General features: G+C 34.8%; 1 protein-coding gene across 1 annotated transcript in view; it reads left to right on the top strand.

Annotated features, from left to right (window-relative positions):
* The window catches only part of LOC110648003 (vesicle-fusing ATPase), a 28,221-nt gene extending 10,066 nt beyond the window's left edge, over positions 1–18,155 (top strand). Inside the window, 18 exon segments of the mRNA XM_058130296.1 lie at positions 8,609–8,779; positions 9,370–9,524; positions 9,617–9,684; positions 9,687–9,724; positions 10,576–10,675; positions 10,762–10,817; positions 12,026–12,091; positions 12,213–12,288; positions 12,592–12,732; positions 13,364–13,574; positions 13,889–14,020; positions 14,104–14,164; positions 14,277–14,336; positions 14,605–14,663; positions 14,780–14,867; positions 15,365–15,487; positions 17,392–17,457; positions 17,746–18,155. Coding sequence (XP_057986279.1) covers positions 8,609–8,779; positions 9,370–9,524; positions 9,617–9,684; positions 9,687–9,724; positions 10,576–10,675; positions 10,762–10,817; positions 12,026–12,091; positions 12,213–12,288; positions 12,592–12,732; positions 13,364–13,574; positions 13,889–14,020; positions 14,104–14,164; positions 14,277–14,336; positions 14,605–14,663; positions 14,780–14,867; positions 15,365–15,487; positions 17,392–17,457; positions 17,746–17,889 — 1,815 coding nt within the window. The 3' untranslated portion in view covers positions 17,890–18,155.
* The last annotated feature ends 3,025 nt before the right edge of the window (positions 18,156–21,180 follow it).

The following is a 21,180-nucleotide window of genomic DNA, read 5'->3' as shown; positions in this document are numbered from 1 at the left end:
TGGGTCGGAAGAGTAGGAATAGGTAGATTTGTGGAGATGGAAGTTTGATTAATCAGATTTGGTGAAAAATATGAAGAAGTCTCAAAAAAGGTTACGTATGCTGAAACAAAATATCTATTGATTGTTGGATCATGACATTTGTAGCCTTTTTGAAGACGCGAATGCCCTAGGAAAACACATTTCGTGATTGAATTTTGTCTTTTTCAGGGGTAAGATTGTGCACAAAACTAGTACACCCAAATACTCACAAAGGAAGAGGAAATGAGTTTTGATCTGGATAAAGAAACAGAATGAGGAATCTGATGCTGCAAAGCAGAAGAAGTCAAATAGTAGGCCATAAGGACAGCATCTTCCCAAAAATGAAAAGGTACATGATGATGAATAAGCAAAGTATGGGCTGTTTCAATTAGATGTCGATTCTTACAACTCAGCTACTTTATTTTGTTGAGGAGTATAGGTGCAAGAACACTGACGAATGATGCCTTGAGAAGACAAACTTTGAAAAGGAAGAGAAAAATATTCTCATGCATTGTCACCACGTAACATTTTGATAGAAACTCCAAATTGAGTACGTATCTCAACAAAAAATTTTTGAAACATAGAAAATAATTTTGAAGAATAACCAAGTGCAACAAGAATAGTCATCAGTAAAAGTGACAAAATAATGAAAGTCCAAATTCGAACTCATTGGACTTGGACCCCATATATACGAATGAACAATGTCAAACATGGATGCGGCTCAACTATTAATTCATTTGGAAAATGAAGAGCAAGTTTGTTGCCAAATTGATATGACTTATGATTTAAAGAGGATAAATAAGAAATAGAAGGCACCAGTTTTTGGAGTTTTGGGGATATTTGGGTGACCCAACCGACTATGGAGAAGATTAGGACTAGCATCAGAAGCAAGGAAAATTGGTTTTTTTGGCTGGAGAGATGATACAGTCTTTGTGACTATGACCTGCATCAATCATCTTTTTTCGTACCCCAGTCCTGCACAAAAAACAGAATCTACAAAAAAGATCATAGGAAAATTTTGGTATTTAGTTAATTTACTAATGAATATCAAATTATATGTACATTCAGGTGTAAATAAAACTAAATCTAAAGGTAAGGAAGGGAGAGGGCAAGCTTTACCTATTCTTTTAAATATAGTTTTTTGATCCATTAGCTAAGGTAACATCATAACAGATTGAAGAAGCACCTTAAAGGGGAAAAAGTGTGAAAAAAGGGAAGAAAGTGTGAAAAGGGTTGCCCAAGGGGGAAGAATTGCCAGAGTTCAACGAAAAGGTAGGAACAAGTTCCAGCGAGGAAGGGTCATTGGCATAGTTATTAAAGGCTCAAGACGCACCAAGATGCCAAGGTGTCCTGGAGCCTAGGTGCAAAGCGCAAGGCTCAGACATTTGCTCGAGCGAGGCAAGGCACATGAAAAAAAAATATTAAAAATTTAAAAAAAAAAATTGTAAATATGCACATAATATTTGTTCATATAAATAATTTATAATAACTAAACTTAATCTACCTAATAGCAAAATATAACTCAACTTATAATATTAATAACATAATCACAATTATAATAACACAAACTACTAATTTATTTATTTCAACAAAGAACTAATAATTTATAATAACATAAACCCAATTTACAGAAACAATAACATAATCCAATTATTGTGACACAAACTAATAATTTATAATAGCAACATACAAGATACAACCCAATTTAATCAAATATAAAACTAAAAGTTAAAGGCCATACTAGACTAGATAAAGTCCGTAATGAGAGTATCAGAGAAAAGGTAGGAGTGATGCCAATTGAAGATAAGTTGAGAGAAGGGAGATTGAGGTGGTTTGGTCATGTGAAGCGTAGACATACGGAGGCTCCAGTTAGACAAGTAGAGCACATTAGGTTAGAGGATAGAAAGAAAAAAAGGGGTAGACCTAAATTAACTTGGAGGAGAGTAGTACAACATGACTTAGAAGCATTACACATTTCTGAGGATTTAACCCAAAATCGTTCAGAGTGGAAAAAGCGAATCCATATAGCCGACCCCAAATTTTTGGGATAAAGGCTTAGTTGAGTTGAGTTGAGTTGAGTATAAAACTAAAAGTTAATAAGAAATTTAACCCATAAAACTAATAAAAGAAATTTAGAGGAACAACATCTCATCATTCTCTCACAGTAAATAGTAAATAAATTAAGAAATTTAGAATAAAAGGAAACCATAATATGAGTAGAAGAGCAGAGCAGAAGATGGATGAAAAGCAGAGCAGGAAAGGGGAAAAAAAAAAAAAAAGAAAGATCAACTGGATGAAATAGAAAGAACAGATAACGGGAGCTAAGTAGAAGAGAAGATGGAAAAAAAAAGAAATTAGTATGGTTTAAAACATAACTAGAGCTGGAGATCAAATGTTAGCTTCTTCTTCTTCTTCTTCTTCTTCTTCCTCTTTTTTCCTTTCCTTTTATGGCTGGAGGCTGGGTTTAAGACAAAAAAAACCCTACTTTTCTTATATAGTCAGTTGGCATCACCTGGGCATGCCTAGGTGTGCCTTGTTGCGCCTGCACTTGGGTGCGCCTTAGTGAGGGAGGCTGAGCACTTTTCACTGCAGGAGGATCCATCCTGTACTCCTCGTGTGCTTTGCGCCTCAAGCGCGCCATTGGAAACACTGGTCATCTGAGATGCTTCACATGTAGGCGCGTGAATAGTGTCCTAGATTCTTGTGGTAGCGTGTGGGGAGAGTTGAGGTGACCTGACTTCCAGGGTAGACTTGCTGGCAGCCGATGCTACTTATGGCAGTGGTTGTGATACTAAGAAACACTCACACACCTATGGTTATGTTATTAATGTTTCTCAGGTAGGAAACTAGTGATTCAAACCCTAGGATGACAGAGGAGAAAGCCCATAAATTGTATGCATTGATACCATGAAAAAACAGAGCAGAAGAAGAAATTTTTGGAATAGTTTTCCTTCATTATTTTCTCAAGCTATGACATGTACATATACAATTAAAGGATCCTATATAGGAAGATATACATAATCAAGTAATCCCTTGATCTGTGTGAAATTGTATCACTATTGTTTAAGTGATTGAATTTTCATTATGAAGAGATGAGTCAGAATTATGAGTTTGTTCTTTGCTTCATGCTTCAGCCCATTTTCTATCACATCAAAATGGGTTCTGTGAAGCTAGCAGGTTTCTTCTCAAGTAGACTAACTATAGACAGTATAGGATTGGACATTATCACATTTGATCAAATTGAACATAAAAAATTAACTGTTTTTATAAGACCATAAATACCCATCTTGTGCTGTTATCATTGCCTTTCTCTCTGATTCTGTTATGGTCCCGGCTAACGGATCTAGTTATGGGTCGATGGATAGTAGGAGGGGTTGGTGTTTGGGTGTTTGGGTTAGGGTGTTTCCTTGAGCGACCTATGGTGGAAGACAAGAAAAGTCGACTCGTTAAAGGAGCTCAAACCTCAGTCAAGAAGACTTAAATTGGGTTTTAACAGTCTGTTTTATTCCATCAGATTTGCTGAATATATACAAGTGTAGAAATAACTACTCCCTACATACAAGGAGCACTACTTCTATATGGAGGAATAACCTCCCACTAACAACAAGAAAATAGGAAAATGGAGGAATACCCTCCTACAATGCAGGAATGTTGAAACAAAATCAAAACAGAAAGAGAACAACTATCACGACTAATTCAGCCACTCAATTCGTGACTTGGATTTAGGACCATGGGTATAACGGGAATATACTTGCAGGGGTTTGGTAACATTACTTCCCGCCCCCAATGGAAGCTTGTCCGCAAGCTTGAAGTCTGGAAACTTGTCTGTTATATGCTGGACCCTTTCCCACGAAGCATCTGCTGGTGAAGAATGACTCCAATGAATTAAAACCTCCGAATTCCTCCTTTGATACGATGATCCGTAACGGCTAAAGGATGGACAGGATCCTCCAAAAGAATGGTAGGTGGTAATGTTGGAGTGACAGTGACCGGCATGATAGGGCTTGAGATAGGAAACATGGAAAGCAGGTGGATCTTGGACTCACTGGAAGGTCTAATTTATAGGCCATGGTGCCAATGCATTCCGTAACCGAAAGGGTCCGTAAAACCTGGCGGACAGCTTGTGATTAGTTCTTTTTGTAACTGACTGTTGTCTATACGCCTTTAAACGCAGCAGGACCATGTCACCAACTTTAAATTCCAGCGAGCAGTGGGACTGATCATAAGTGGCTTTCATCTTATTTTGGGCTTGTAACAGATTTTGGCGAAGTAGGTGCAGCATGTCATCCCGTTGGCGCAGAACAGTATCAACCGCTTCAATTGAAGAACTGCCATGCAAGTAAGATAATAGTCGAGGAGGTGGTCGACCATAAACAGTCTCAAAAGGTGTGGATTTAAGTGAGGTATGGTAGCTGGTGTTGTAGCAGTATTCAGCCCAAGACAACCAATCAATCCACTTTGATGGCGATGAACTAGTGAAACAGCGGAGATACATTTCAACAGTACGGTTGACAACCTCTGCATCGTCACGATTGTGGATGGTAAGAGGAATCAAACACAGCTTGGTCCCACATAAACGGAATAGTTCTTTCCAAAAAGAACTTGTGAAAGTCACATCCCTGTCACTGACCATAGTTTCTGGCAACCCATGTAATTTAAAAATGTTGTCAAAGAAGGTGCGAGCGACACTTACAGCGGTGTACGGGTGAGTGAGAGCCAAAAAATGTCCGTACTTTGAGAACCGATCAACGACAACCATTAAAACATTTTTTCCGCGTGAAGTGGGAATGCCTTCTATGAAGTCAATGGAGATATCAGCCCAAATTTGAGTGGGAACGGCAAAGGTTGAAGGAGTCCGCGGTTGTAGTGTGTCAGTTTTATGCCGCTGACATACATCACAAGAACGCACAAAATCCCTTACGAAATTTTTCATCCCCTGCCAATAGAAATCTCTAGTGATTCTGTATAATGTCTTCTGGTAACTTTCATGACTTTGGTTGTGAAGAGCACTAACAACCAGCTGAATTGATGGGGAATTGGGAGGCAGGTAAACTCTGTTATTGTAGAAGAGTAACCCATCCCGAAAAACCCATTTTGAAGCGACTGTTCCATTGGTAATTGCAGAGATTTGTTGCTGAATTGCTGGTGAATCACTATGTTCCTTCCGAATTTCATCAAACAAACTGAGTTGAGGCATGGAAACAGCCATAAGGATTGAATCATCGGCATTCCGTCGAGAAAGAGCGTCCGCCACCACATTAGATTTGCCAGCCCTGTATTCAACAGTAAAAGAAAAACCCAGGAGCTTGCTAATCCAATGTTGTTGAGTTGTTGAGAGATGGCGTTGCTCAAGCAGATATTTCAATGTATAATGATCTGTCCGAACAATAAATTCACGTCCCCACAGATAGGAATGCCAATGCTTTAGTGCCTTTACTAAGCCAATCAATTCGCCGTAGTCGGAAGATTTTGATGACGAGCTGCCAAGGAACGGCTGAAATATGCGACTGGCCGGTTGTGTTGTAACAAGACTGCTCCAATCCCTGTACCAGAAGCGTCACATTCTATAACAAAAGTTAGATCAAAATTTGGTAGAAGCAGGATTGGAGTAGATGTCAAGGCTGCCTTTAACTTCTGGAATGCATCGATAGCGTGATCAGTCAAGTGGAAGTTGTTTTTACGCAGCATAGCAGTGAGGGGGGCGACAATGATGGCGTAATTCTGCACAAACTTGCGATAATAACCTGTGAGCCCTAGGAATCCACGTAACCCACGAATGGTGTTGGGCTTTGGCCATTCTAATACAGCAGCAACTTTGGACTGATCCACCTGCACTCCTTGGGAAGAAATAATATGACCCAAATAGGAAATCTGAGATTGACCGAAGACACACTTCGACCGTTTGAGGACCAACTGGTTCTGTAACAGCAATTGGAAAACCAGCCGCAAATGGTGGATGTGTTCTGCCCAGGATTGACTGAAAACCAAAATATCTTCAAAAAAGACGAGTACAAATTTTCGTAAGTAAAGTTGGAATACCTCGTTCATTAGGGCCTGAAAAGTTGAGGGAGCGTTGGATAATCCAAACGGCATCACCAGGAATTCAAAGTGTCCGTGGTGAGTGCGGAAGGCAGTTTTCTCTATATCAGCAGGATGCATCCCCACCTGAAAGTAACCCGAAAGCAGATCTAACTTTGAGAAGAACTTAGCTCCACCCAATTCCTCCAATAATTCGTCAATAACCGGAATAGGGAATTTGTCTTTGATGGTTTTGGCGTTTAATTCTCTGTAATCAATACAAAGGCGCTAGGAACCATCAGCTTTGGGAACCAGAATCACCGGCGACGAGAATGGGGAACGGCTGGGACGGATTATACCCTGCTGTAACATTGCAGCACATTGCTTTTCAATTTCGTCCTTCTGACCATGAGGGTAACGGTATGGTCGAACTACCACAGGACCAGCTCCGGGGATTAGGGGAATACGATGATCACAAGATCTGCTAGGGGGCAGCCCAGTAGGAGCATTGAATAAAGAAGCAAATTCCGCCAATAATTTCTGGAGTTGGATGTCTGGGTTAGATGAAATCTGCATGTTGTTCAGATCTGAACCGTGGGAAGAGCTTGAAGAAGTAATACCCTGCAATGTCACTAAGTGGCCCTGTTGATAAAAACTCATGCTCATAACGGTGAAATCCCACAGAATGGGTCCCAAGGTTCGAAGCCAATTAACCCCCAAAACCATATCGAAATTGGTTAAGGGTAAAACAAACAAATCAACCATGAAAGAATTAGACTTCAGAAGGACCGGAATTCCCTTACAAATACCTGGGCTAGTAAGTTGCTCGCCATTGGCAACGTGTACCTTTAAACCATTCTGTTTGTTTACCACAGCATTCAGTTCCTCAACTTTTGCGGCAGAAACAAAACTGTGAGTGCTGCCGGAGTCGATGAGGATCAAGACTTGCCCAAGCATCCAACTGCCTATCAACCTCATGGACTGGGGATTTCGAATCCCAGTAATGGCATTCAAAGAAATTTCTGGATCAGCTGTGAAATCCTCTACATCTTCCGTCTCTTCCAAATCAATCCAGAACAATTTCTTACATTGATGGCCTCGAACAAACTGCTCATCACAATTAAAACAGAGTCCTTTCTTCCGCCTCTCCTCCATTTCATCAGGGGACAGCCGCCTCACTATCCGATTGGCGCGGTTGTCAGGTGGAATTGCAGCGCGACGAGTATCCCTCGCAGCTGAAGAACGTGGAAACAGTTTGCGTTCATACAGCCGAGAAATGCTCATAGCATTAACCAAGTCGGTGGGATGGTGAAGCTCCACTTCAACCGCAATGGAGTCTTGTAAACCACTGAGGTATAATTGGACCTTCTGGTGTTGAGTGAGAGTTCCAGCCCGAGACACAAGAGCCTCAAACTGATTCTGATAATCCGCGACAGACCCCATTTGCTTCAGTTTAGCTAATTCACCAAGTTTGTTGCTGCGGATTGGAGGCCCAAAACGGAGGTTACATTGGTGAGAAAACTCAGCCCAAGAGGGATTCGGAATGTCATCCAGCAACTGCATGTACCAAAGTTGGGCAATTCCTTCGAGATGGTATGAAGCTAAACTGACCATCTCTTCTTCCGGAGTTTGTTGGTGCTGAAAGAAGTGTTTGCAACGGTTTAGCCATCCCAAAGGGTCATCTTTCCCATCATAGCGAGGAAAATCCAGTTTTGTGAATTTCGGTACAAACGAGCTTCCTCCAGATTTTTCAGAATTCGCAGTACCCGAAATTCCCTTATCTCTCCGTAAGCTTGCTGGACTTCCAGTGCTGCTGGTTTGGAAATCCTTTTTAGTGGATTCCCATTCCTGAGTTAGAGCATCGAATTTGGCGTGCAGTTCCTTGTTGGATTGTTGCTCGGCTAATAACAAGTTAAAGAGCTTAGCCAGCTGGTCTTGAACAGAATCTCCCATAACTGCAGGCTCTGATACCAAACTGTTATGGTCCCGGCTAACGGATCTAGTTATGGGTCGATGGGTAGTAGGAGGGGTTGGTGTTTGGGTGTTTGGGTTAGGGTGTTTCCTTGAGCGACCTATGGTGGAAGACAAGAAAAAGTCAGACTCGTTAAAGGGAGCCTGAAACCTCAGTCAAGAAGACTTAAATTGGGTTTTAACAGTCTGTTTTATTCCATCAGATTTGCTGAATATATACAAGTGCAGAAATAACTACTCCCTACATACAAGGAGCACTACTTCTATATGGAGGAATAACCTCCCACTAACAACAAGAAAATAGGAAAATGGAGGAATACCCTCCTACAATGCAGGAATGTTGAAACAGAATCAAAACAGAAAGAGAACAACTACTGCTGACTAATTCAGCCACTCAATTACTGGTGACTTGGATTTAGGACCATGGGTATAACGGGAATATACTTGCAGGGGTTTGGTAACAGATTCCCTGCATAATTGGGTGCAACTTGCCCAGACTTCATTTTTCAATTTTGTTCTGTTATTGAGTCTGGTTTTATTGCTTAATAATCTTTGGGGGCATATTTTGTTTCATAATTTAATTTGATCCTGTGCTATGCAGGTTATGACGACAGAGCAAAGAGTATCATTTGAGTATCATGGGAACAATTATATTTTTACTGTCAATCAAGCTGTTGTAGAGGGCCGAGAGAAATCTAATGATTTTGAAAGAGGGATGGTTTCAAGTGACACCTACTTCATCTTTGAAGCATCAAATTCAAGTGGCATAAAGGTCAACTTTCAATGTTCATATTGTCAGCTGATTATATGCTATTTTTATTCAATATTTGTTACTTTATATTCTTTTGTGGCTGCTGACGTCTAGAATTTTAATTTTAAGATGGTTAAACTTTCTATCGTTGATGTTAATGACATGAATGCACGCTCCATGCTTCTTCTCACTTTCTCCCCACTTCATTATTTTGATTTCACATGCTTTCTGTACATGCATGATGGGTTAAATTATTTTTTTATGTTTGTTGTTGATTATGCTTATTTTCTATATGTCTAATGATTTTCAGCTGATACTTTCATGCAGTGTCAATAAATTAAATGTAACAGTACAATCCTAGTCTAGATTTTACGGAATTTGCACCTGACAAATACATGCTTACATGATAGGATGATCAAGATGGTTGAGATGAAATATTACGATGGACATATGTAAACATTGAATTTGTTCTCCTAATTTCTCGTACTGCTCCTCAGTATTCTTTTCAACGTAGTTCTTGTCTATTTGATATGATGCCCTAGTGCGGAGAATACATTTCCACTGTCTGCTGATTCTGGTTGCAAACTTCATTGATATGTGTTGTCATGCAGATTGTTAATCAACGTGAAGCTGCCAGTAGCAACATCTTTAGGCATAAGGAATTTAATCTTGAGTCACTGGGTATAGGTGGCTTAAGTGCAGAGTTTGCAGATATATTTCGAAGAGCTTTTGCCTCTCGAGTTTTTCCTCCCCACGTGACAAGCAAGTAATATGACTAATTCCTCAAGTTAAATGCATCCACATCTTGGAATATGTACATTTATGTTCTTAATAATAATTAAGCACTTGATGCACTAGATTGGGGATTAAGCATGTAAAGGGAATGCTACTTTATGGGCCTCCTGGTACTGGAAAAACTCTCATGGCTCACAAATTGGGAAAATGTTGAACGGGAGGGAACCAAAGGTTTGTAAAATATTTGTGTCTTGTTTTATTCTTGATTTTCTAGAATTATTTCTTTTTGTGGCTAGTGTCATTTAAAATTTGCTATATTTTATCTTCTATGTTTAGAGTCAAGAGGTGTTTGTTTTATTTTTGATGTCTAGAAGTTCAATGAATGTTGTAAAATTGGTTTTGATGATATCTTGAACTCCTCATACGATGATCATAATTTTGGTATTCCTGTTTACGTGGCCCTTTGGTGCATTGAACAAATTGATATCTTTGCTACTTTTTTTACAGGCTATAGAAAATGGTTGATGCATGAGTTCATTGTGCATATGGGATATTAAAGGATCTTACAAACCATCCATTTTAGTGATTGCCTGTCATGTGATCATACCTTGCATAAGCTTCTTGAAATCATGCTGTCAGATTTTGGTATTGAAGGTGTAATATTCACTTAGTCTTTACAGTTACCATACGAAAAGTTGGACCTGAATTATGATATGGGCTGGCTTACTTATTTTAAAGTTTAATATGCTTCAGATTTCGTCCAAGAGTTTTATGTGGCCAAAACTAATCTGATGGAGTTTAGGCACAAGCATTGCCATTAAAGTGTTTTTTCCCTCGTGTGTTTGTAATTTGGTATATATTCCTTCACTAACTGTAAGAAATATGTTGGAATGCACTTCCAACTGCTGTTCTTTGTGCTAGTTAACTATGATTTAGGTATAAGATCTAATTCAACATGTGCAAAAGTTTTCCGGGATGGAATAGTAACAACTATTTTGCATGTAGTTGAACTAGTTAGGTGTTGTTTAATGCTAGCAATCCATTGTTCGTGATATTTTTTGGTTGGAATGGAACTTTGGTAGATTGTTAATGGCCCTGAAGTCCTGAGCAAGTTTGTTGGTGAAACTGAAAAGAATGTTAGAGACCTGTTTGCTGATGCTGAAAATGATCAGAGGACACATGGTAAGAACCTTTATGAGCACAGTGTTATTTAGGTGTCCTTTTCTTTTTCCTTAATGATAACGGCATTGCATTCTTTTACTTTGCAGGGGACCAAAGTGATTTGCATGTAATAATTTTTGATGAGATTGATGCTATATGTAAGGTATGGGATTTCTTAACTCTTATTACATTTAATGTCCCTTGTAGTAGACCAGGAGTGGGTTTTCTGGAATTGTGATTTTTAAAACTGATAGCACTTCTGTGCTGTACTCTGTTACTCTGTAACATTTTACTTTTTTAGCATTCTCATTGGTTAAATTTATACTAGACCAATCTAAGGTTGTGGCTGTGAAAGGCATTGATCTCATAAGGCTTAACAGGATAATAATTAGCTCAACTAAATCTTTTGAAGTCTGAAATATCACTTTTTTTTTGGTATTTTGGTGGTTTTTTTGAATATCAATGTTGTTGAAATCTCATTGCCCCTCACATTGTTTCCTGTCCAAAATTTGAAATTTGTTGCAAGGTGCTGTTAAATTCTGAGGCTAAGCTTGTCATTTCTAGTGGTAATTTTAATTTGGGCATCAATATGCTTTTGGTGTTCTCCTTATGGGTGCTATTGTTATTTTAAGTTTTATTTTATAGATGGATTCCATCGGGTATTTCTCATCTGTTTACTGACTAACTAGTACTTGTTTGAACTTTGAAGAAGAATAACCTGAAATACTGGCTATTTAATATAGGGATGGAACCCCATTTTATGTCTATTTTATGAAGGGAGAACCTAAGTTGGTGCCCACCAAGTTGGCTTCTTTCCAATTCAGTGAAAAATACACAAATAACCTGAAATACTGACTTACTGATAATAATAAGGATAAATTGGTAGTAAATTCAATCTTTAAAAAGATGAAATTGTAGAAGAAAAAGGAGTAGCAGAAACTGGTCTTGGGAAAAGGAATGTTTAAAAAGAAAAGAGGGGAACAGAAAGTAAGGGGAAAAACTATTGTAAAGCCAGTTAACGAGTGCAGACCTCGTGTTAAAAGGGGAGTTGTGGAGAATTGCACTCTAGGAGTTGTAGACACAAATACATGGTGTTTCTTGAAAAAGGCATACCCAACTTGAATTCCAATTCGTACTTAATATCTTAGGGAATTACTGTTTGTGCTTAGATCTCAGTGCTTAAAGTGCCCGCACTGTGTTTTTAGTGCTGGAATGGTTGTCTCTCCACATGATAATCTGTCCATGAATCAGTCCTCATGAGTATTCATGTGCATTGGATTTTATATGTTTTCTTACGTAAATATTAACTCCTTTTTTCCTTTTTTTTTTTTGAAAGGAATACTAAGTCTTGTCTTTATCTTGGTTTTGTAGTCAAGAGGATCAACAAGAGATGGCACAGGAGTTCATGATAGCATTGTGAACCAGCTGCTTACAAAGGTTAGTAAAGAGTTTTAAGTGCATTCTTAACCAGTCATTATATTTGTGGGTTTTGATGTCAGAATGCACAAGAAATGTCATCAGCATGACCAAAAGAATCCTTTTTTTTTCTTGTTTTCAGATAGATGGTGTGGAGTCTCTGAATAATGTTTTACTTATTGGAATGACCAACAGAAAGGATTTGCTTGATGAAGCACTCTCTCTCTCTCTCTCTCTCTCTCTCTCTCTCTCTCTCTTAATGATTTTAAAACTGTTTACTAAGCATGAGTGGCAAATATTAGTAGAAGTTAAAGTGTATTTGGTTGAGCCTATTTAGTGTTTCATGGATGATTAATAACTTGGATAGAAAATGTGCAAGGATTTTACTTTTTTAATGAATGAATGAATTTATTATTATTATTATTCATTTGTCTGGCTATGGGCAGCAAACTGATCTGCTTGAAACAAATATTCTTTGACAAATTCCCTGAGTATATGATTTAACATTTCAAATATTTTGGTTTGTAGACCTGGACGATTGGAAGTTCAAGTTGAGATAAGCCTTCCTGATGAAAATGGTCGTCTGCAAATTCTTCAAATTCATACAAACAAGATGAAGGAGAATTCTTTTCTTGCTCCTGATGTGAACCTTCAAGAACTTGGTATGTGTTCCTAATGCTTTCTTGTATATTGTCCAACATGTCTATTCTAGAGAAAATAAGTTATGCAAATTCTTACAATATAATCTATGGAAGGGATGTTGCAATATCAGGAGATACAAAGTGTTAGCCACTATTGAAAAAAAATTGATTTTTTAGGAGAACTGGGGTTATGTGAGAGAGGTGTTGATACCGTAGTATGAGTGATCACATGAAGGTGCTTGTTTTTTTAGATCTCATGGATTCCTTCTAAAGATCAGGATGAGAATATTGAGTTGATGCAAGTTGCTTTGGGAAGAAAAGTTCCAATTTTCAGTTCCCAACTTCAAATAGATTGATTTAGTTTGATTTGGCTGATAACAAGATACTATGGAATTATCCATGCATGAAATCATTATTCTTGATCTACGCCTTGTCCACTTAGAATGGGAAAGTTCTTGTTGTAATGGTAACATGTTGTTATGGGTCCATATTGGTAGATGAGAGTGATTACCTTGAACCCTTACCTATCTATGTTCTTTCATAGCTTGTTTTAAGATGTTGAAAATAATCTGAGGTGAATTGAAATGAACTTTATCAGTGCATTAATCAGGGCTGTGAGGTTTTGTTTATAAAATGTTGTATTTATGCACAGCTGCTCGGACCAAAAATTACAGTGGGGCAGAACTTGAAGGTGTTGTAAAAAGTGCAGTATCATTTGCTTTGAATAGACAACTAAGTTTGGATGATCTTACTAAGCCAGTAGATGAAGAGAGTATTAAAGTTACAATGGATGATTTCCTACATGCACTCGTAGAAATTGTTCCTGCATTTGGGGCCTCCACTGATGATCTTGAACGATGCAGGTAGAGTGAAAATCAGCGTTCGTTAAGGCATCAAAAAGTTTATTTATGTTATAGTTCATTCTATTAGAAATCATCTTTGTGGTCTTTCAAGAAGTAATCATTCTTGCTAATGATGGTGTGAATATCACTACAGCCTTTTGAATATTTCATAATTTTGAACTTAAAGCGCTGGGCATGCAGAGTCAAATTCTTAATTTTGCATAGAATGTATAAACAATTTCTGTTAATCAAAACTAAAATATGGGATGGCTGTAAATAGAACCTATCTTTATCAAACATTAATGCTTACATTTGGCCACATATGTGACTGCTAGACTTAATGGCATGGTGGAATGTGGCGATCGACATGACCATATTTATCATAGAGCTAGGCTACTGGTGGAGCAAGTTAAAGTTAGTAAAGGAAGTCCACTTGTTACTTGCCTCCTGGAAGGTCCAAGTGGCAGGTAGGAATGGTCCTGTTTTTATTTTATTTTTTTATTTTATCAATTGTGAATTTTATGAATTTTAATTTAATTGTGTTGGACAGTGGTAAAACTGCTTTGGCAGCTACTGTTGGCATTGACAGTGATTTTCCATATGTCAAGATAGTAAGCTTTTGTCCATTTTGTATATTTCAATTCTTATTCTTACTTTGAGGAAATTTCAATTTATATATTCTTTATTTCTAAACTCATGAAGTTGCTACTTCTAATTTGGTAGGTTTCAGCTGAATCAATGATTGGCCTTCATGAGAGCACTAAATGTGCACAGATTGTTAAGGTTTGTTAATGGCCAGTTCAAGCCTCTTCTTCAAAGCCTTGATGCAATCTAGGGTTTTCTGCCTTCTGTTTCCCCCTTTTAAACAAGGAATTTCACGTCACTTTGTACCTATGCTTAATACCTACAGATTGTATTCTAAACAACTGTATTCTATCTGTAGCAAATTGGCAACTATTTAAAATTTATTGGTTTACCTTCATATGTGGCTAATTGATAAGCCTCAACTATGTAAAGTATAAAGCCTTATATAACTTCTTATATTTAATAGGTGTTTGAGGATGCATACAAGTCACCGCTAAGCATTATAATTCTTGACGACATTGAGAGGTATGTACTTTTAAAATTGAAATTTCATTAACTTTAATCACTCATTGTCATATGGGTGCTAGTTCTGTGTCTTCAATGAATATTATTCTATGATTATGTGATACTTGTTGTTGCAGACTACTGGAATATGTTGCCATTGGGCCGCGCTTTTCAAATTTGATTTCTCAGACATTGTTGGTTCTCCTCAAACGTCTTCCTCCAAAGGTTTACTTTATCTCTTGCTTTTTTTGGCTACAAGTTGGAGAACTGTAATATATTTTTATGATCATGTCTCCTTTTATAGGCTCCATGGAATGTTAAATATGCCTTTCTTTTTTGAAGTTAAAATATGAGAGAGAGGGAGAGAGAGAGAGAGAGAGATAATTCCTCTTGGCTTTAGGGTCAGATTAAATTTTATGTATATTAAAAAACAATGTCTCTCTCTCCTCGCGTCTCTTGAGCAGCGTTTGGACCTGTGACCTTTGGAATGGTCGTAGTAACATAAATGAGTGCTTTTTGTCATTTGATTTATTATCCATCTGACTGTTTTTTAGGTCTGTGGATACTCTGGCACAGTATCCATCATTATTTGATGAAATATCCTACATATATTTATATATCCTCTGCTCTCTTTATTTAATCATCTTGTGTTATATAGTCATTTGGTAGTTTTTCTGACCTTGGCAAGGCTGATTATCTTATCTTTTGAACTTTATGTTTAGGGAAAGAAACTTATGGTGATAGGGACAACAAGTGAAGTCGGTTTTTTAGATTCAATTGGCATTTGTGATGCTTTCTCTGTCACTTACCATGTTCCCACATTGAAGGCAGAAGATGCAAAGAAGGTAAACAACTTGCTTTCATGTTTTTTTGCTGCTTGGTATTAACTTGTGTTTTCCAGGTAAATTTCACACAGTCACCTGAACTTAGCGCACCATAACAATATTGTCCTTGAACTTCAATTTGTAACATAAAACCCTTGCAACATGAATTTATGAACACCTGTAGTAGCTGGTTTGCAGGTAATATGCTGAGCTGACATCATTTTAAAAATAAAAAAGGAAATGATGAAAATACCCTTACAATCTACCTTTGTTTCATCCACCCATCGTCTCTCAATCCCTCAGGCACAATCCTCTCTCTCAGCCTCTTTTCTTTGTCTCTCTTGCAGAATCAATAACACAAAATTAGAAAAAAAACTGTCTCAAAATCGGAAAAAAATAATCCCACTATCAATAACTCAATGAACAAATGAAAATTGAGATGGTGAAACATTTAGTTGAAGATGGTGATAAAATTGGTAGGCTGGAGTTTGATCATACGGTGCCCCTCTTTCAGTAGAGAACATGGATTTTTTGGAGCTTGGTGGAAAGATCCAAAACGAGAATCAAAGACCCAAACATTACCCATTGCAAGCCATATTGCAAAATCTATTTCCAGCGTCTGACATTTGTTCATCAGATGTGAGCACCTCAATAAACTATATAAAAATCAGTGGACATAAATGTAACTTCATGAGTTATTTATCAATTATCATTCCCTCAGTTAATGAAAAATCATCATGAATATTTACATGTTGAACACAAAAGAAGTACAACTTTGTCCCCATCTTCAATTAAATGTTTCACCATCTTTAACTTAAAAAAGAGAAATATTTCCAAAAGAGAACCCAAAGATTGCTGCTTCTCAATGTGCTCTTTTTCACCTGTGGAACCCAAAGAAAAAGATTACAAAGAAAAATATTTTAGAAATTTAAAGAAAAGTCTGAAAGAATTTGAGAAGGGGAAGAGGACTCTCCACTGCGTTGAGCAAAGGAAGCAGAATTTTTGTTTGTTGAATTTGTTATTCTGAAATTTATGTTGGTTGAGTTTGTTTTGAGAAAATGGCTGGAGGCATTCATGAGAGGAAGATGGATATGGTTGATAGATGAGAGAGAGAGGTAGATGGTGAGAATATTTTGGTCATTTCTCTTTTTTTTTTTTTTTTAATTTTTAAAATGATGTCAACTCAGCATATTGCCTACAAATTGGCTACTATAGGTAAGGAGGAGTTTTATGTTCTTTAAATTAATGGTGAGAGAGTTTTATGTTACAAATTGAAGTTCATGGATGATATTATTACAGTGCATTAAGTTCAGGGACAACAAATGAAATTTACTCATATTCATTAGTGATTCTTGAGAATCATAATTCATTAGGGATGCCAAGTTGCTAACTACATAAAGATTGTGCAACTGAAATTTAATTTTCCCTAAACATTAGGAATACCTATTCGTGCTTACTGGTTGTGGTTGGGTTTAAGGTTTGGTACTGGAATGATGGGTTGAATCAGTGTTTATATGTTTTTTACCTTGCAACTATAAGGGGGCAATGGACATCCATTAAAAAAAACGAAGTGCGCTTTTTATCACTTGCTTTTTGTTTGCAAGGGAAATTTCTCACTTCTAGCTTGCTCAGAAATTGTAACATATCTAAAACTGTTTAAGCATGGGGGCTGAACATGGGCTTTTTTGTTATCAGAAAGTACCTTATAATGAGATATCTGATTGATGCTACTAAAGAGATGTGCGCACTGCTCTATGAACCACATAGCGTGTTCGTGGTTTCTTTCTTAGCTGATTTTCTGGATTCTGGATGGATGTGTGCATTGTTCACCTCTTCTCTTAGCAGCTGTTAATGGAGAATATTTCGCAAAATAGTGAAACATTTTTTTAATATTAATTTCATGCAAATTTTCATTTTCCCTCCAGGTATTGAGACAACTTAATGTTTTTGCTCGAGAAGATGTTGATGCAGCTGCTGAAGCACTCAATGATGTAAGCTTTGATTATTATTCTAAAATGCTCCTTTATCTTTGTATTGTTTTTATTTGATCAATTGTTCCTTCTTTCATTTTGGGATGCTACTCTCAAAATTGAGAATTAAATGAGATGTGACAACCTCTTTTGTTACGAGATTGTGTTAGATTTTGCTATTTATCCATTAGGGGTGGGTTTAAATGGCAGTGCTGATTATCTTTAGAAACCATGGCTTTTGGTTTTTAATTTCAATGAAAGTGCCTTAGATTCCATACTCTTATTTCTGTTGAATTTTTCATTATACAGATGCCAATCAAGAAGCTATATATGTTGATTGAGATGGCAGCCCAAGGTGAGCAAGGAGGGGCTGCAGAAGCAATCTACTCTGGCAAACAAAAGATCAAGATTGCTCATTTTTACGATTGCCTTCAAGATGTTGTACGATACTAATCAAGTCTCTTTTCCCTTGCCTTACCCACTCCATCGTTCCCTCTATATATTTTCCATCCCAGCTTCTTGTGCTGGAATTTTTTTTTTTTTTTTTTCAAATTGAGCATGTGTTATTATCAATCTTTTGAGGCATTAAAATCTGAATTAGGCTTGGCAAGTTTCATGGGTGTTTGAAAGTTGAGAAGAATATGAAATAGTAGGGTGAAGATGAAAGGAATTGTTTGCTAATAGTTATGCCATTGAAGATGAAGGGTATGTTTGGTTTATTATTGTTAGTTTATATCAAGTGTTTGATAAAATTATATTATATTTAACTATAATTGTTGATATGTAAAATTATTAATGGGTGAATATCATAAATTTATTTTATTATTAAATTAAAATATAATTATTAATTTATAATATCATATTATTTACTTTATTATTAAATTAAATATATAATTACTATATTATATTATTTTATCATTGTTTATCAACATTAAATTACGGATGATTTGATCACAAAAGGCATTGCTAATGAAAAATATAGAGTGATAACCTCTACTTGCATAAAAATTATTTTTGCATAAGTAAATAATGAAATCACAAAAATGTTTAAAATAATTGTATACTAAAGAAGTAAAATACTCCAACAAATTCAAAATTGCTGAGACTCTGAATACAAATTATGATTTTAAGGCCTAGTGTTCCTAATTCATAGAGCCAAGTTGCGAAGAGACGCAAAATGAGAAGGGCTAATTTTGTAAAAAAAAATTAAGGAAGTGTTTAATTTAATTGTAAATATTTAAACTGTTAAATCAATTTATTTGATTTAATTTTCTAGTGAGATAGTTGATAGAATATTATTAGCTGTTTTTTCCATTGACGGAGTTGCGTTTTTTTTTTTATTTTTTTATTCGATCAGCTTCCATCAAATCTTGAGTTCAGACTTTGGGCCTTAATTGGGACTAGTAAAATTGGTGTTCATGCACTTCAGAGTGCTAAGTACCATATAAGTATATATTTTTTTTATTTCTCAATTTTATAAATTTTACAACCGTAAAAAAATAAAATAATTTATTTAATAATATTATTAAAAACTATTTTTTAAACATATTAATTAAAGAATATTAATTTTAAAATTAAATTTATATATATTTTATTTTCTTTATTTTTTTTTCTTAGATTATTGAATATCAATATTTTTTAGATTACTTATTATTCATCTATTTTAATAATAAAATAAATGTTATGATATAATAAATTAATAATTATATATTTATTTTAATAAAATAAATTATGTAATATTTAATAATAAAATAAATTATGTAATATTATAAATTACTAATTTTAATAAATATATAAATTATATCATATAGTCTTATCAACCATTTCACATAGCAACAACAATGTTTAGACATAATTTTACCAAACGCTTAACAAACTATAATAAACTTTTATTATCAATTGATAGCAATCATTATTACTTAATAGCTATCGACAGTTAAATCAAATATGTCCTAAATAAATATGTAACACTTTTAAAACAATTTCTACTTTAGAGTTGATATAAATTTTTGTAGTTTGGTATTCTATCAACTCTGTATAAGCTATCAACTAATTTTTACTAATCATTTTGGTTAACCTATTTGAATACTTATCAGTTATTAGTTATATATAATAGTTGAATCAAATAGCCTTAAAAAATCATTAATCATTTAATATTTGTTATGTGTTATAGATTTGGTTTAGCTACTAAATATAGTTGATAGATGATACGCATCTAAACAGTCAAATTAAAGTATGATAATTTTTTTTTTTCTAAAATAGCTAATATCTAATAGATAGCTAATAGAGAGTTCATCATTAGCTCTAAAATAGGAGACGTTCGTGAATTATTGTGTAATTATTTTATTATTTAACAGAAATAACTTCTATCAATTTTTTTCTTTGATTTCATTTTATTTTGTAAAGGCCAATTATAGAAAAAATACCAAACGTTTGAGTCCATTTACATTTATATTTATAACTTCAATTTATGTGTAAACTAACCAAATTTGTAAGACTTTTCACAATTGTATCTAGAGGGGTGATATTAAAATTGAAAAATTAACGGTAAATTACAATATAGTACTTAAAATTTTATTTGATTAACAAATATAAGTTTTGGATATAATCATGATTTAACATAAACATTTGGCCTTTTTAATCCGTTGATTAAACTTTATATTTAAAAAGAAAATGTATTTTATATTAATTTTTAATTGAAATTTTATACTAAAAAATATTTTTATCAATTAAAATTAATGTAATTATCTTTTGAATGAAGTCAAAAAAATACATATATTCAAATATAAAATATAAAATAAGTTCATAACTTTTTTATAAAGTAATTTTGAAAAAAATATAAAATATAAAATGTATCTAACATGAATTATAATATTCATAAAATAAAATGTATATTTTATATATATTTTGCTTTAATTAACACATATATTTTATTTAATAGATGCTAGATAAATTGAGTTAAAATTTTTTTTTTTATTAAATTTTTGAAAAACCTATTAATGAGTTTAAATTTTAATTGAAGAAAAATTTAAGAAAAATCAATTTATATGGATACATTCTTTTTAGTTATATATTATTTTCAAAATTGCTTTAAATTGTGGTGAAAAAAAAATTATGGTGAAAACACTTTGTAAAAAATATTTTATATTTAGATACATAGATTTATTTTGTTTGATTTAGAGATAATTATGTTAATTTCAATTAAAAAAATTATTTTTTTATAAAATTTTAATTAAAAATAAATATAAAATATATTTTATTTTTAATATAAAATTTAATCAATTAACTAAAAAATATCAAACGTTTATGTGATTATATTTAAAATTTTTATTTATTAATTAATTTAAAATTTTAAAAATTATATTATAATTTTTCATTAACTTTTTAAATTTAATTTCATCTCTCTTAATATAATAAAAAAAAATTTTAAAAATTTAATTAATTTACACATAAATTAAAATTATTAATATAAATATAAATTGAGACAAACGTTTAGTATTTTTCATACAACTGGCCTTTTGTAAAAGATGTTTTTGGGCTGCTTCCTTACATATGGCCCACACTCATCCATCGTTTAGTATACTTCATACAACTGGCCTTTTGTAAAAGATATTTTTGCGCTGCTTCCTTACATATGGCCCACACTCATCCATCGTTTAGTATATTTCATGCAACAGGCCTTTCGTAAAAGATATTTTTGGGCTGCTCCCTTTCATGGGACCCGCACTCATCCACCGTCGGAAG

This window comes from Hevea brasiliensis, chromosome 11 (assembly GCF_030052815.1).
Source record: "Hevea brasiliensis isolate MT/VB/25A 57/8 chromosome 11, ASM3005281v1, whole genome shotgun sequence".
In the NCBI taxonomy this organism is placed as follows: domain Eukaryota; kingdom Viridiplantae; phylum Streptophyta; class Magnoliopsida; order Malpighiales; family Euphorbiaceae; genus Hevea; species Hevea brasiliensis.
Note: the sequence above shows the minus strand (reverse complement) of the source record. Positions and strands in the feature narration are given on the sequence as shown.